This window comes from Aedes aegypti, chromosome 1, assembly GCF_002204515.2.
Source record: "Aedes aegypti strain LVP_AGWG chromosome 1, AaegL5.0 Primary Assembly, whole genome shotgun sequence".
NCBI lineage: Eukaryota > Metazoa > Arthropoda > Insecta > Diptera > Culicidae > Aedes > Aedes aegypti.
The window spans coordinates 248,563,828-248,581,427 of NC_035107.1; the positions used below are offsets into that span (position 1 = coordinate 248,563,828).

The following is a 17,600-nucleotide window of genomic DNA, read 5'->3' on the forward strand; positions in this document are numbered from 1 at the left end:
CCTTTTATGGATTTGCTTTGCTGGTGCATTGTAATCAAAACGAATCTCTTTTACTTATATGTATGACAAAGTTTAGTTGAGCAAAAAGAAACCCTAGCAATTTCTTTCAGCAATTAACCACTACGATTGAAAATAGAGTATGCTGCTGTTAAACCATTTTGTAAACGGAACGCATCCCTTCAACCCTACAATGGAGATTAAACGAACGTTTTTCATTCAGAAATAATTAAATTCCAGCCGTTCCACCCACAATTTTTTTCGCTGCCTTTAACTTACCCTGGAAGCGTCCCGAAATTTGTGGCTCATGATATGATACAACAGCGGGTTGATGCACGTCGACAGAAAGTACAATATGCCGGATATGTACGTTAGATAGGTGTACACCTGGAAGAAAAACTCATTATCCGTGTTGGTAACGGCTCCGTACACGGCCATAAGTCGTTGTGCGTGGAACGGTGCCCAGCAGAAAAAGAACGTCGCCACCACGGCCACTGGAAGCAAGAAAGAAAGGATATTGAACGTCATTCATTCCCAGAAATTCGACCACATTCTCATACCGAGCATTCGTATCACACGTGTCTGTCCGCTGACGGACCGAAAGCCAGCGCCACCGCCGGAAGTGGTCATTCCACCGCCGTGATGATGGATACCGTTTGCGCCGCTTCCGATGCTGGCCCCCTGCCGTTTGACGCCCTGCAGCAGCTTGCTCTTGCGGAGTTTGATCCCAATTAGCACGTACAGCACGGCGATGACCGTCATCGGACCGACGAAGAACAGGAAACTGGACACCTCGAAGGCGTGCTCGAAGTGACGGTTTTTGATCTGGTGATGAAAGGAGAAAGAATTGCGTTTTAGAACACAAGAAATGTAAGATTTACAAAAACGATGCTTGCACATTTTACTGTTTTAAGTTGAAAAGTTAAGTTAAGTGAAACACTAAAAGATGCTCGCTATTTTCAAGGTGCAATAATTCTATATACATTCATATGTCTAAATTCTATCGATCATTTTATATTGATCTTTATTTTTTATTGTTATATAAAAAATAGAATTGAAATCAGTTTTTTATATGTCGATCAGGCATTGCAAAATTCGTTCTCAATTGATTTTTAAGCACAATCAAAGCAAGCGAAGATGATTATCGCATTCTTATCAGTCCATGATCGGCAATCTTTCGCAAGCTGTAACATGCTTGATAAACAGCAGCAACGAAGGAAAGCTCCAAAGAAAGAGCAATGATGAAACCCATTTTCTCGCTTTTTTAATTTCTTTATTAGTATCATCCCAAACATTGCATTCATTTCTTATATCTAGATGTTCTGTGTTATTAGACAACACTATCATCCTAATTTGGTAAAACAAATTTAAGATTTTATTAACATTTTGTTAACAACATATTACATTTCATTTGCCGTAGTTCAGTTTTTTTTTACAGGTGAGTTGATTTCACCTGCTTATAAGAGAAAAAAAAACACGTTTTCAATTTACTTAACCTAAACATATAACGCATTAATCGTGGCAATAGAAGATTGTAACGATTTTTGCCTGAAATTATTAATTATTTTATTTGACATTTGTTCCAATGTTTCAACATTGGATATTCTATGTAACTCATTGGTTAACAACACTATATCAGGGAGGAAGCCTTAGAATCATTTTCAAAATCTTATTTTTTTTTTCTATCTTTATTAACGAGATTTTTAGCCCTGGGCTAGTTCATCTCGGGACCAACGGCTTTACTTCCCTTCCGAAGGAAGTCGTCACTATTACTCTTTTGTTATAAGGGACTATCTCGGGGATCTCGATCCCAGGTCCTCGGCGTGAAAGGCGTGTGTTCTAACCCCTACACCAGGTCCGTCCCCTATTCAAAATTTTATTTTGAATTCTCAGTAGAGCTTTCTTCCTGGTATTACAACAGCTCATATTGATACAGCATACAAGATGGCTGGCCTGAAAATTTGTTTGAATATCAAAAGCTTGTTCTTAAGACAAAGTTTTGATTTTGTATTAATAAGGAGATAAAAACATTTTACATATTTAATACTTTTGGCTTGAATGCCCTCAATGTGATTTTTGAAAGTTAAATTCTTATCTAGCATGAGCCCTAGATACTTAACTTCATCTGACCAATTTATTGGAACCCCTCTCATCGTGACAACATGTCTACTTGAAGGTTTCAAATGAAGAACTTTTGGTTTATGTGGGAATATTATTAGTTGAATTTTGGAAGCATTAGGAGAAATCTTCCATTTTTGCAAGTATGAAAAAAAAAAAATATCCAAACTTTTTTGCAATCGACTACAGATGGCACGCAGACTTAGTCCTTTGGCGGAGAGGCCTATGTCATCCGCAAACAAGGATTTTTGACATCCCTGAGGTAACTCCCAGAATGCTGCCTTGGGGAACACCAGCTCTTTAAAGGAAGTCTTTAAGATCTGGAGTTCTGATAATTAACCTGAAGTGTACGATTTGACAGATAACTTAGAATTATTCTAACAATGTATGTTGGAAAATTATAGTTTTTTAATTTTACGATCAAACCTTCATGCCAAACACTATCGAATGCTTTTTCTTTTTCTAGAAGAGCAAGACCAGTAGAGTAGCCTTCAGATTTGTTGGAACGGATCAAATTTGTTACACGTAAAAGTTGATGAGTGGTCGAATGCCCATGGCGGAATCCGAACTGTTCATTGGCAAAAATTGAATTTTCGTTGATGTCGGCCATCATTCTGTTCAAAATGACCTTTTCAAAAAGTTTACTGACGGAAGAAAGCAAACTGATTGGATGATAGCTAGAAGCTTCTGCAGGATTTTTGTCTGGTTTTAAAATTGGAACAACTTTAGCATTTTTCCATTTGTCTGGAAAATATGCTAATTGAAAACATTTGTTAAATATATCAACTAAAAATGATAAGCTACTTTCTGGAAGTTTCTTGATGAGGATGTAGAAAATTCCATCATCGCCAGGAGCTTTCATATTTTAGAATTTTTCAATAATAGCTCTCAATTATTACAAATCAGTCTCCCAGGCATTTTCAAAAACGTTCTCTTGATTGTGAATATTTTCGAAGTCCTGAGTAACTTGATTTTCAGTTGGACTAGTAAGTCCTAAATTAAAATTGTGCGCACTTTCAAACTGAATAGCAAGTTTTTGAGCTTTTTCGCAATTAGTTAGTAATAATTTGTTTTCCTCTTTCAATGCCGGTATTGGTTTATGAGGTTTTTTTTTTCAAAACTTTAGATAATTTCCAAAAGGGCTTGGAGCCAGGGTCCAATTGAGAAATCTCATTTTCAAAATTTTTGTTTCCTTATTGTGCAAAACGTTTCTTGATTTCTTTCTGCAAATCCTGCCATATAATTATCATAGCAGGATCGCGAGTGCGTTGAAATTGCCTTCTTCTCACGTTTTTAAGACGGATCAAGAGTCCAAGATCATCGTCTATAATCACGGATTCAAATTTTACTTCACATTTTGGAATAACAATGCTCTTGGCTTCAACAATGGAATTTGTTAAAGTTTCAAGAGCATTGTGAATATCAAGTTTTGTATGTAAAGAAATGTTAACATCAAGATTAGAGTCAATATACGTTTCATATATACAGGGGATAGGCAAAATGATTGAGATAGGCAAAATTTTGCCCAAATTCAAATGCTTATAACTTTATGAAAAATGGATGAAATTGGATGCATCTGGAAGCAGTCGACGGCAAATTTGGTCCAGTTTTAGGAACTTCCTTGGCCATGCATATTGGCCACTGGACACCGGAGATGTTCCGGATTTTCTGAGGTCATGTCCAAATGTCATTTTTTCTGTCGCTTGTATTTTTGTGTGGTGTAAAGTTAGATAGATGTTTGCAATTTTCCTAGAAACTAGAACTAATAGGAAGTTGAATGCCACCGGACGCATTAAGATTGGTTGGAAATCTTCAGAAATATGACCATTTCCGTAAAACTGGTTCCGGAAAGCATGGTCAGTCATGTTTGTATTTCCAATCATGTAAATATTATCCGGAGCTATATCCAAGCGGGCACCAACCTTAAAAATGATGTTTCCTGCAGCGTATTCAGAATCATTAGATGCACAGACCACTCTATAGAACGTTCCAGGTGCCCTGGGGGAAGTGGTCAATTAGGAACATATCCGGAACCATATCAATATGGGCATCAAACTTCATTATTTTCAAAGGTTATGCTTTCCGAAGCATTTCCAGCATCACCGGCTGCCATAACCACTTTATAGTAGGTTCCAGGTGCCCCCGGGGATGTGGCCAATTCGGAACATTCATAAAGTTATAAGCATTTGAATTTGGGCAAAATTTTGCCTATCTCAATCATTTTGCCTATCCCCTGTATTCTAGTCGACTCGAAAATAATTGAAAGTGGCGCTGATAGGATTGAGATGGGATGGGATATTTGAAATGTAACAGGGACATGATCAGAATCAAAATCAGCATGAGTAACTAATTGGCTACAAAGATGACTAGAGTCGGTTAAGACCATATCAACCGTAAATGGATTTCTAGAAGAGGAAAAACATGTAGGGCTATCAGGGTATTGAATTGAGAAATATCCTGGAGAGCACTCATCAAATAAAATTCGGCCATTGGAATTACTTTGAGAATTATTCCATGACCGATGTTTGACATTAAAGTCACCAATGACAAAAAAGTTTGACTTATTGCGAGTCAATTTTTGCAAGTCAGTTTGGAGCAAATTAACTTGCTGTCCAGAGCATTGAAAAGGCAAATAGGCAGCTATGAACATATTTTTACCAAGCAGTGTTTCAACTGAAATACCTAAAGTTTCAAAAACTTTAGTTTCAAATGACGAAAACAGTTGATGTTTTATACGCCTATGAATGATGATTGCAACTCTTCCACATGCCCCATCAAGTCGATCATTACAATAATCGAAAAAGTAAGGATCTCTTTTGAGTTTAGAACCAGGTTTCAAATACGTTTCAGTAAAAACTGTTATATGCACGTTATTAGCTGTAAGAGAATGTCCTTTTTACAATTCAGAGAACGAGCATTCCAATTTAAAATATTTAAATTATTATTTTGATCCATTAGAAAAACGTAATCCAATAACAATTTGATTAGTAAATTTTACACCAACTTCGACTGCTTCAGTCATAGTGGTGGCTCTGAACATTGCATCAATTATTAGATTCAATTGTTCAGTTAGAAAATTAAAATCAGAGGCAGACTTAAAGTGGGTACATTTGATGATTTTCCGTTAGAATTTTCGGTAGACGAAGAGGTGGAGCAGATGTTACCTGTGGCGGTAGGTTTTTTTTTCGTTTGATTTGAAACAAGTAGAATGGGTACTCATAGTACGAAGGACAATCCCAAAAATTGGATTTATGATTGCCCTTGCAATTGGCACATATGAACTTATCGGTATCTTCCATCACTGGACAGGCGTTCTTGGCGTGAGAAGAACCTCCGCAAATCATGCATTTAGCATCCATGCGACAATTTTTTGCACCATGACTTCACAGATCTTTTTTGTTAAAGTGAACTAAATGATATTCTTGAGAAAGCCCTTTCCGAAAAATGCCAGATTGGGTTCTCTTTTTCATAATGATTACTTGGACTGGGGAAAATACCAAGTAAATCATTAATTCCATTTTTGATCTCTTCAGGTGACTTATAGTCACTTGAGAGACCTTTCAAGACGACTTTGAACAAACGTTCAGTTTTGTCGTCATAAATAAAACAAATGTGCTTCTTCTCTTCAAGATGTTTGAGAAGAAGTTCGCGATTTTTAAGAGTTTCCGGCAAAACGCGGCAGTCTCCTTTCTTTGTGATTTGGAAGGAAACCTTGATTCCCCTAATGGAGTTCAAGATCTACTGCCTAAATCCCCCAAATTAGGAACAACTGACCACGATAGGCGGCACTCTCTGCTTCCTCACTTGAATCAAGGAGCCTGGGCTAGAGGCTGCTTCGATTTGGTGTTCGGAAAATTTGTCTAGAGCATCGAACTGATTGCTCATTTCGATACAATTATCAACATTATTGATTTCATCCTTGGAAGAAAGTTCGCATTCCGGAGAAACGTACTTTCTTCCATTCTTGCCACGTTTAGTGACAGTTTTAAATCCCTCTTTATAAGAAGGAAGTTGTGAATTCAAAGATTCACCCTTCCTTTTGTTTGTTGTTGCAACCATGTTTAGTGAAACGAAAGAAGACGTGACCTTCGAGAGGTTTTTTCCCAAGACGGTGTCCAAGAAAGTTTACCACCGCTAGCTTTCGTCAACGGGTTCAACGAAAAATCGAAGGCACGGGTCCAAACAAGGATCGTAAAGGGATCAATAGTAGAAAAAATCGCACTGAAAAGTACTGTTTGAGCAGCACTGAAAAGTACCGTTTATAATTATAGCACTGAAAAGCACTGTTTTTGTAGCAATGGAAAGTACTGTTTTATTGCTTTAGGCAGTTTTTAAGTAAACTTCCAAGAGCAGAGAGAATTCGTGTACGCACAGCAGAAAGGTACGATGTGCACTGCCATTTTCTGGCTTTTTACCATTGGGGTAGGGCGTCTGTACCAGTGATACAGGCAATAGTATCGGGTTGAGGAATACAAAATCACCAGAAAATAACAGAAGCTCGTTTTTCATATCTGAATAAGTCATATGAAATTTTCTATTCTATTTTACGTAAAAAATAATCTTAGGATGATAAAATCAGTGAATCTCTCAAAAAAGCATTTCCTACATTACTAAAACATGTTCCAATAATAGTGGTATTTGCTAACTTCTGTTCCTTTGATAATCGTTTACATTGATTTCCCACTATTATAAGAACGTCCTGTTTCAAAGGAGCAAAAACGTTAAGGCTTGGCAAAGCCAAGCTGAAGGTGTCTGGGTTCGATTCCCGGTTGATCCAGGATCTTTTCGTAATGGACATTTCCTTGACTTCCCTAGGCAATTGGGCATAGAGTATCATCGTACCTGCCACACGATATACGAATGCGAAAATGGCAACTTTGGTAAATAAAGCTCTCAGTTAATAACTGTGGAAGTGCTCATAAGAACACTAAGCTGAGAAGCAGGCTCTGGCCTAGGAGGACGTAATGCCAATAAGAAGAAGTTCAAAAATATGAAACAAAAAAGTCTTCTTAGTATGGGCAGCTTTGGTAGCCTAGATCTCGGTTGTTCATGAACCGATTTGAATAAAATTTTCACACCAAATCAGACATGATTTTCAATTCAACATATATTTTTGAGTAGATTTTCCAATCACGAGTTCAAAAGTTAAAACTGTTTGACAAGAGTGAAAATTTCAACGAAAAATTATAAGTGATTTATCTGAAAATATGCAAACCCTCCACAAAAATTGTCTTCAGCAAACTTGTTCATCTAGTACAAAAGTACAACTTTGCTGAAAATAGCATGGTACTTTTCCAGTTGTTTCTGACATTGAAAAAACTTATAGGTTTAGAATTTGTGTCAATATTGATCATTGATAATCTGGATCCCGAGATATTAACCCACGTAAATATCTCGAGCTACACATTTTTTTTTCGTATTCCGATATTCACCCTTTGGAACAATACATTTGTGAGAAAATGTTGTAAAAAAATAAAGCAATTTTGTGCAGCCGTATTTGAGTAATGAGAGTTTCGGTTTCTGGCTGGCCAAATAATGATTTTGAAAACTTAAAAAAAAACATCATATCGTAATTTTCAAATATCTCCCAGAAAACTAAATCGATATCTCTGATTATTTCAGAGTAGCTTCTTATTATCTGGCATTGAAATTGAATAAAAACAAAATGGCTGCTGTCCCCCAAGAAACATCTTCAAAACCAGAAAACCAATGGTTAATATCAACACGGATTCCTAAACCAGAAGAGTTTTTTGAGTACTTGTGAAAACAAAAGGTTGCAAAAACATGCAGAAACAAATAAGTTCTCGTGATTTGAATATATATATTTTTTTTGCGATAAAAAATGAAGCTTCTGGTAGAGGGGTTGAGATATTCAAATCATTCGTTTTTCAAATGCTTCTGAAGACGTGTCATAATAACGTTACAGCTGATGAGGAAATTTCACGTTATTTTCAAGCGTCGGTAAAAAAATTAGGTCAGTCGAACTACTACACGCTTAAAAACTTGACTATTTTGTATGGAAAAACGGCCAATGCGTTCTTTATTCTTTTTAGCACTGAAGTAGATTTTATTATTTAAAAATTCTAATCGTGATTACAACGAATCAAATGGAATGCAAAATGGCATTCATAGCGAAGTACCAGCAACCATGCGTCTCCATCCCCATGTGTTTGAGATGAATTCGTGAAACGCATGTTTATGCTCAAGCCAAATAGAGATAAATTAGATTATAACTTAATTTTGGATTGAAGATTTCCAATAATGACGACCCTAGTCTCTCAACCAAAATTTACCCCAAGCGCTGCTAAAATACTGACTGGAAGCAACCGTTCCACAATGGTTGGTTGCTCGAGCTGAGCAAATGTGACGAATGCAGACAGGCAAATGAAGCTGTCTGACACATGAGCAACTTTCAGTTTGATCGGTGGCTTGAGAGATGTAATATCTAACGACGCGACGATGTGTCTATGTCTGTCTATGTACCTAAATGCAACGACGTCAGTTTGTTGCCTTCTCTTGGGTGAACTGTAGTTTGAGCGAGTTTGAGAGAAAGTTGACACCCAATCAAATTTTATGATCGGCCAGATAGTTTTGACCTCTGATGTGGCTTTAGGATGCCATCATTTGCAGTTATTCCTTTTTCATTGTTTCCAGAAACAGGGCTGTTCAATGTCATGACTTGGACAATTGAGTATTGCTTATATTTTTATTCCCTGTGAAACAGTAATCGGAAAATGTTTTTCTGAATTACTATCGGATGGCAATATATGCTGATGGAATAATTCACATGGGCCGGCATCAATCTGAGCTCCTTACGGCATATGTCTGGTGGATTAGTCAGCTGGTCCGTAGAATGCAGGTCTTCATATCTACAAAGGTGACCTCGAACATTTATGAACAACAATTACGCCCGTATAGGCTCATGAAAACATGTTACGTGAAGTTTTAAGATCAAATCTATTCACCAAGGAGTATATGAGTTCAAAAAGGCGTGTTCCAGATCATCATAGAGGAATATTTACCTTCTGTTAGTTACCTTGCTATAACATAAGGTATAATTTAACGAATCTACAAAACAATCTGTGCTAAGCGAATTCATCATTGCTCTAAATGAAATCTATTTTGATTGAGGGTTCAGTTATAAAATTTTAATATAGTTTCGATAGTGTACGCTTGATCGCGATTGCATTGTTCGGATCAGAATCGGAAAAATAGGGTGATGTGCTAGTATCCATCGTATTAAGCATTGATCAGTGAGAACTGCAATTTTCCCAGTACACCCGATTCTGTTTTTGCACGGATTTTTTTTACACGGCCGTGCAAAAAAAGTTTCCATACATTTTTTTCCACCAAAACCTTATTTTTGCACGAAACGTTGAGAAATGGTGTTACTTTTTTTGCACGGTTTTTGAAATTTTGAACTGAAAACTTTTTTTGCACGGTACGCATCCCCCGTGCAAAAACAGAATCGGGTGTATTGCAGTGAATGATGCTGATACAAACCGATGCCAAACAATTCTTTCTCAAAACGGCTTTAGCATTGTACAATAACATTTTGATAAATCTTGATCTGGTTTTGGAAATAATGCAAAGAAAATGCATCTTACCGTATTCTCAATCCGTCGTATCGTTTTCAAATCCGTCGCAATCAGTTTCCAGATTGGTCTCACAACTTGCGGCTCACTTTGATGTATTGAGTGGTTAAAACACAATACATCGACGCTATAATAAAATGTTTAACTAGAAAATATAGATCTACGGGCATCTCCCTCCATTCCTTTAGCATGATGGAATATACTTATTTCCTTTAAAATTAATTGTTCCTCATCAAAATTCAGCCAAAACATATGAACACAATTCCTTTTGACCGTACAATTCTGGCATTTGCTCACAGTACAGCGAAAACAACACAATCAAAGGAACCGTATTTTTACGTCGAGCGTCGCGCACACATTGATGCGCACAAACTTTTTTTTCTCAGTACGACGGATTGAACTTTGTTTACATTCTCAATTATACGCGGCGGTTGAGGAAATTTCGTAAAATTTGGTGATATATTGAAGTTTTACGGCGTGTGATTGGAATGAAATCCTTCAGTGAAGAAGTACGAAGGTTTTCCATAGTGAAAATAAGTGCCCGGCGATATAAGTCACACAGGGGGGCGGGAAGAAACTTGTGTTGGAAAGTGGTGTGACTGATGTCGATCGCTAAGCATTTCTCTCAAATCGTGTTCGTCCATGCGATTTCGGTGAAAAAGTGTAAAGTGGATAATTGAACTGAAGTTATTTATCGAAATACAGTAGTTTCATTGCATTTTTGGTGTACAGGTGGACGCATCATAAAAGCTTTTACAAAATTACATTTGGAAAATGAATCTATGTTGCAGGTAAGTTGGAATATCCGCCGTAGTGGAACATTTTAAGTTTGATACGACGAATAGTAGCGCTTACGACGAAGTAGAACGAAACCCTAAATGATAACGTATTGCAATTTCAGAGAAAACTTTCCGTTTTACGGTTCAACGGAAAGCTACCGCAGCTGTCACATCACTGATTTGCAGTGGTAAATCGTCAGTAGGCTTCAATGATACCTTGGATACCGTCTTGATGATTGTTGTTTGTTGGTGTTTTTCATAGCGCTTTCTCTTTCAAACATACTATGATTGAATTGTTTGCTTCAATGATAGAATGATTTCGAAGCCTGCGGTAGAACTTTGACAGCTGCGGTAAAACTCGGCGGCTACCGCAAAACGGAAAATTTTCTTAACAACCGTAATATTACATTTGTCCAACAGGTGGAAGAGGACACCCAGAAAGAACACAGCAAGCCGTGCGCGCGGGCGGATGCCTTTTTTAATTTTGTGTCACGTTTACTTCGTTCCGCGTTTGATTTTCAATTCGACTGATGAAGAATTAGATTCGGCGGATGGCGCTATGCCACGAGCAAATGTTCTGTGCTACGCCACCCGGATAGTGATGAACTAAGATGAGAAAGCATATCAGATTGAGTTGATTGATTTTAAGGGGCTGTTTAATGCTTTCTGACAATAGTTGTAGAAAAAAGCTATTTAAAGTGTGAAAACCGCATTCAATAATGACCATTGTGCTACGCAAAATAAATATTTCAAATCAGAATAATATTTCCAGTTTTGCTCCTATTACTGTGTGTGTTTTGACGGTTTGCACGACGGAAAGTCCAGATGATGTGGATTCAACAAAATAATTGATTTTGTTTGTGGAAACGATTTCTTTACTGAACGTTAAAACAAATGAACGGATTTGGTGAGTTTGTTACCATTGCACTGCTTATTTTCTGGGCTCTGTGGATTATGGGGTAGGGTAAATTTTCTTCTCGTTCCAGAGAGCGAGTAATGGCGCTTAAACTTAAGCTCATTAGCTAGTACACTAGGTGTAAGTAACTGTGTCCCTTCCCTGGATGACAAACGCGCATGGTGTTTCTTAGCTGCGTAACTCCCAACGATTATAGAAATATTACATTCAAACTTACACTCAATTACAAAAAAAATACTGAACTACGCATACACCCGCTGATAGTGAATCCTAGACTATTACCCTTCCTAGCATCCAACTTCTTTACATCTATGAGAGTGTCGGTGAGTCGCTGGCCACTTTTTAAGTAGGTGTCATATCAACGTTATCCTTACCTTTCCTCGAAACGAATAAATTGGACGCTGGCCACGTGGCAATAGTCATGTCTTTTCAAGTTTGACTTCTGATTGAACAGCTATTTAATCAAAAATAGTTTTTCATAAGTAATTGGAATAATGCAGTATGCAATCTACGAAATACTCCGTTATCACGCAACACGACGCAACGCAAAAATAATAGGACATCAATTTTGTGTGGTTCTGAAAACGCCGAGTTAATAAACCAAGATGAGAACTTTTCTAAAAATAGCTTAATTTCAATCCTGTGACAATCCATCAATGTTATGCTCCCCCACACAATCTCAGCCGTGTGCACTTAATGACTCTATAATGCTTCCGTAGTCTCTTTCTAGCTTGGGCCGGTAATTCACTGGAGTGTTCATATCCATTATGCATTCACTGTTAAATACGACAGCACATTCCGCACCTCACTGCCATCATCCAGCAAAGGCAGTACAATAATCAATTACCCGAAATATCATATAAATTTCGCTTTATCACATTTTTATGCTCTGCTTGCCAAGGGACACAAGCTTTTTCCATCGTTTCGAGAGGGTGAAGCACCGTTCCAGCGTTTCGGTACCACACAGGAAGGTTTCCATCCTGTTGCTCCCAAAAAAGTTCAACATCTACCGCGGCATAGGATTCATGATTCAAGGAAAAGCTAGCCGAACTCTGGGGCAGTGCCTCTATGTGTGACGCGGCCGGAGCTAGACCATCCATTATAGCCATCCACTGAATAAGTATGTTGCTGATAAAAATGGGACTCGGTTCCAGTTTAGGTGCTCCAATGAGTTAACCACATCGAAACGGATGGGCGGAACATAACTAAGCCTCATAAAGTCGTTTGCAGCGCGTATGTTGAGCTTGGCACTATGAGTCAGACATCGAAATATTGAGACAAAAACGCGCAATAAGTCCAAGTTTTTTTTTTGTCATTGGTGACTTAAATGAAAAACATTGTTCTTGGAATATTTCGCAAAGCAATTCCAATGGAAGAATTTTATTTGATGAGTGCTCTTTGGGATATTTCTCAATTTTATATCCTACTTGTTTTCCTCTTCTAGAAATCCTTCTACGATTGACTTGGTCTTAACTGACTATAGTCACCTTTTATGATAACTCACGCTGATTTTGATTCTGATCATGTCCCTGTTGCATTTCAAATATCCCATGAAGCGATTCTCAATCCTATTAGCACCAACATATATCGATATTATCTTGATGCTAACATATCTTTACAAACAAAACTTTATATTGACTATGCTCATGAAACTTAAACAAACTCCATTGTTGAAGCCAGGGGCATTTGCAATACCTAAACGTGAAGAAAAATTCAAATCCGTGATTTTAGACCATGATCTTAAACTTTTGATCCGTCTTAAAAACGTGAGGAGACGGCAATTTCAACGCACTCGCGATCCTGCTATGAAAGTTATATGGCAGGATTAGAAAATAAAATTAAAAACGTTTTACTCAATCAAAGACCAAAAATTTTGAAATTAAAGTTCTTCAATTGGACCCTGGCTCTAAGTCCTTTTGGAGATTATCTAATAGTTTTATAAACAATTATCAAAACAATCCATACAACTATGAGTTCTTGGTCAAATTTTAATGTATTCTAAGAAATTTTCTATTGTAAAAATACTTTTAAATTGCATGAAAAATATATTTGAATGTTCACTATGTTTTTCGTGATATGTAATATAAGCGAATTTCGATAAAAATACCACAATTCACATTTTTTCCTTTTCCAATTTGAACAATTATTTCTAATTCAATTCACAATGCATCTGAACAATTCTAAGAAGAACTCTTTCATTTGTGCTCCTTCAAGGTTGATTTCAGTTCATTATGAAAGTGCTTGGAATTTTGGCGCAAAATTTTGATTTCTGGCCCATAGTGTTTGGGCTGGTTTACGAGTTTCCAGTTCCGAGGGCAGTTCGACACCGATAAGACCACCTTACTGGACTTGGTGGATTGGATCAGGACTATTTCGCTCCCATGGGCTGACTGTACAGCGAAATGAATAGAGAGTGGAGCCAATTGTTTTCAGCATATTTCCTCGTGTTTGGTTGGATTGGAGCCAAACTCGGAGGTGTATGGTTTTTGTTCGAAGTAAGCCTTCTTTGTACGGTGTTATTCCGTATTTGAATGCAGTGAATTAACTGAACGTATAACTAATGGTGGACATATTAAACAGACAGTTCTATATATTTTTAAATTCCTGCTCTTGTCAGGGTCAGCCATTGTGATTAGCATTTTCGGAAGCAGTCCAATATATCATTATAATATTGTAACCTAATTCCTTTTTACGACGGGGTTTCCATCGTCGCGAGTCAGTCATCATATTCAACAAACGATAAACTTTTCCGTCCTTCCAGTGTTTCTATCAGTAATGTGAACCACAGTCCCTTCCCTGTACACATGGAAAACGTACATATGTTTCACACATAGCAAGCTTCGGTCAGCAAGCCATTTAAAATTTTAATGTTTAAAATTACATAATGGTATTCCAGGAAATCATCTCCGAAAGCGAGAGCGTGAACAAAGCATAGAACTTACATAACGTAATTGATTTTTTTCCAAGAATTCCGTTCCAAAATCGCACCGGGAGACGTATCCTATTACCGGTACTTCGTTATGGGATTTTTAACCCCCAAAAGGGCCATTGGGTCCGGCAAAAGTTATTTTTAGAGTTATCAAGCGTTGTTTGTTGAACATGGACATTTTTATCAATCTCACCATTCAGCTCTGTTCCTATATCATTTTTACAAGCTGCTTTATAGTTTTTGAGCCATTGAATGGCATCTTTACCACTCTTATAGAGGAATTCGCTAAAACATAGGCATGTATCAAACAGATTTTGCCAAAAATCCGAGTTAAATCGTTAGCAGAATTTTAGTTACCCAAAATTAAATCTCCCTTATAATATCTTCATAAATTTTCTATCAAATCATTATAAAACTTTACAAGAAATTTCCTTAAACATACAACCAAAAATTCTCGATAGTACTGATTTACTCGCATCTGTCGTGCTCGCGAATAAACAAAGCAGAAGTGATTTGTGAACGTATTCGGATCTGTTCAGAGTCAATTGTGCTTATTTATATTTTGTAAGTTATTTCCCCTCCAACATTTATAGTTTTCAATGTTATTTTTACTACAAACTGGTAGTTTACTGTCGATTTAATGGATATACAATTGATTTGTCAGTCCAAACTATAATAATCACACCTTGTTCTCACAAGTAAATGTTCGCGAACTTTTTGCTATTTCTTTTGGTATGTTCTTCCGAGCAGGCGGGTGCGAATTCACTCATACCAAGCCTGTTCGCGAATCAGTCATGTTTGTTATGCGTAGGTACTCGTGAGCAGGCTTGATAATTCTCCTCAATATCATCAGAGTTCGGTGACATACTCTAGAGCAGCGAATTTTGAAATAAATGCCCACAGGAATCCGTAGAGGTTTTACAAAAAAATATTGGAATCATCTATGAAACTGTAGAAACTTTTAGATGATTCGTTTGTTCTGTGGCCCTTTTAAAGAAATGCAAGAAGATATTAAAAATGTCTAACATGAATATATGAACAAATTCTTTCAAAATTCTTGGAAAAACCTGTAAAAAATTAATGAAGGAATTCCCGAAGAAATTCCAGAACCCTTGGGACACTCTCGTGAGCATTTCTGAAGGAGTCGTGGGATGAACCCGAGACGCGTACTTAAGAGAAACTTTTGGTTGCATCGCGAAAGAATATTTTGGATGGATCACTGGACGAAGGCATAGAACAATATCTTGAATCATTTCTTACGTAGTCCCTGAATAAATACATTGAAATATTTCAGGGTATAGTTTTAGAGGAATTGTTGGAGTGATTATTGAATCGATTAAATTGGAGAAAGAATAACTGGAAGGATGTTTTTAAAACAATATGTGTTTGAAGGATTCTTTGAAGATTTTTTTCAAAGAAATAGAGAAATACAGAAGAGTTCTTTCAGTTATCTTTATAAGAATTAAAATGCAGATAGCCATATGCATTACTATTGCATTTGATTCGTATGATCAATTTTACATGGAGTAAGAAAGCGTTATTTTTCTAATGAATTTCGAAGGTTCAAAGATACAGCCAAACCCCTTTTTACGCTCACTTTTTTTACGCTCCCTTTTTTACGCGCCCCTCGCTCGAAATTCCAACTTACGCTCCTGCCTGATGGCCTACTAGAACCTATGTAATATGGATATTTATGGAACGGGATCGATGAGGAGATACCGGAAATCGATGTTTGTCGCCGTCTTGGATTACAATATGACGACTTCCGGTTTGTGAAAATCACTTTAAACCCATGCAATATGGGTATTTTTAAAACGGGACCGATGAGAAGATGTCGGAAATCGATGTTTAACGCCATTTTGAAATCCAAGATGGTGACTTCCGGTTTGTTAAAATCACTTTAAACCCATGAAATATGAGATTTTTGAAACGGAACCGATGAGTACATGACGGAAATCGTTGTCTAACGCCATTTTGGAATCCAAGATGGCTACTTTCGATTTGTGGAAACCACTTTAAACCGATGCAATATGGGTACTTTTAAAACGGTTACCGTCATCCCTATTGATACTCTTGAGAAGAATCACTCTCCACCTCTTCACAAAATCCCTTGAGAACAAACAAAATGCTTTTTCTCGCTGCTAATTCTTTTTACGCTCAAAATTAGAACTTAAAAGAGGGAGCTTTTAACGCTCCAAATTTCAAATAGCGCTCCCTTAATTCCGACTAACGCTCCCACTTTTTACGCTCCAATTTACGCCAACAGCGTAAAAAGAGGTTTGGCTGTAATTGAAGAATTAGCATTAAGCAATTCGGAAAGAGCCCTAGTTTAAATTAATACATAGGATATTATTAAAATTCTTGCAAACATCTCCGGCAACTTTCTTTAAAGAATTAGAGAAAAATCCCCGAAGTAATTCTCAGACATATCTATAAGGGTATTCACAATTCACGAAAAACTCTTTAGAAAAAAAAAATCAATTGAAAATATCAAATAACAAAAAATTCTAAGAGGAATGAAAAATTATTGAAGTGGTTCTATAAAAAATCCTTGGAGAAATTTCCGTATAAGCTTTTAACAAAAAACATTCAAGACTAACCATTTAGGATATTATTTCAAGCTTTTTGGAAGAATCCCAAATCGGTGTTCATGAAGATATCCTTGTAGGTATTCCAAGATGAATCCCTGAAGAAATCATTGAAAAAAAAAAATAAAAAAACTGGAGAAATTCCAAGACACATCCTAAAAAAGATACTCGATCCGAAAATAAGCAATGACTGAATATTTCCTGTAGTTTTTGTTCCCGATGCCAATTTTTGGAGCTGAATTTTTTATCGGCGTGAAAAATCGGCGGCGCGATGTTGATCGGCGTATGACACGCCGCCGATGCCGATGCGATTTGGCGTCAGCGCGATGTAAAATGACTTGGCAGTGGCGTCGCGACGAAGTTTCAAATATGTTTTTAAGTTTTTCAATAATCAGCATCTTTAGGCTCAATAATTTGAAAGATACACGTCTGCAAAATTTCGATATGATCTACCAGCATTTTAAGACTTTGGTTTTCCGTAATCTTCGAAAACCAAAGGATCGTTCTCCTGGAATTCATATACTTTGAAAGTCGTGAAGCTTGCCTAAATGTTGAAACAACTCAATCGAGAATTTTTGGTGCTTATGGTGCTGCATCAAGCTGTTCGACTGTTACTGGGACCTCCCAGTAAAACTTTTCTTACAAGGCTTCAGTTTGGTTTTCAGAAAAGGAAGGGAA

The 17,600-nt window shown here is 37.1% G+C and overlaps 1 protein-coding gene across 1 annotated transcript in view; it reads right to left on the reverse strand.

The window, feature by feature from the left end:
* The window catches only part of LOC5578924 (pyrokinin-1 receptor), a 290,607-nt gene that overhangs the window by 22,272 nt on the left and 250,735 nt on the right, over positions 1–17,600 (reverse strand). The window contains exons 5-6 of the mRNA XM_001657160.3: positions 558–822; positions 277–491 (exon numbers count right to left, since the gene is read on the reverse strand). Of these exons, the coding sequence (XP_001657210.3) occupies positions 277–491; positions 558–822 (480 nt within the window). The remainder of the gene's footprint in view (positions 1–276; positions 492–557; positions 823–17,600) is intronic.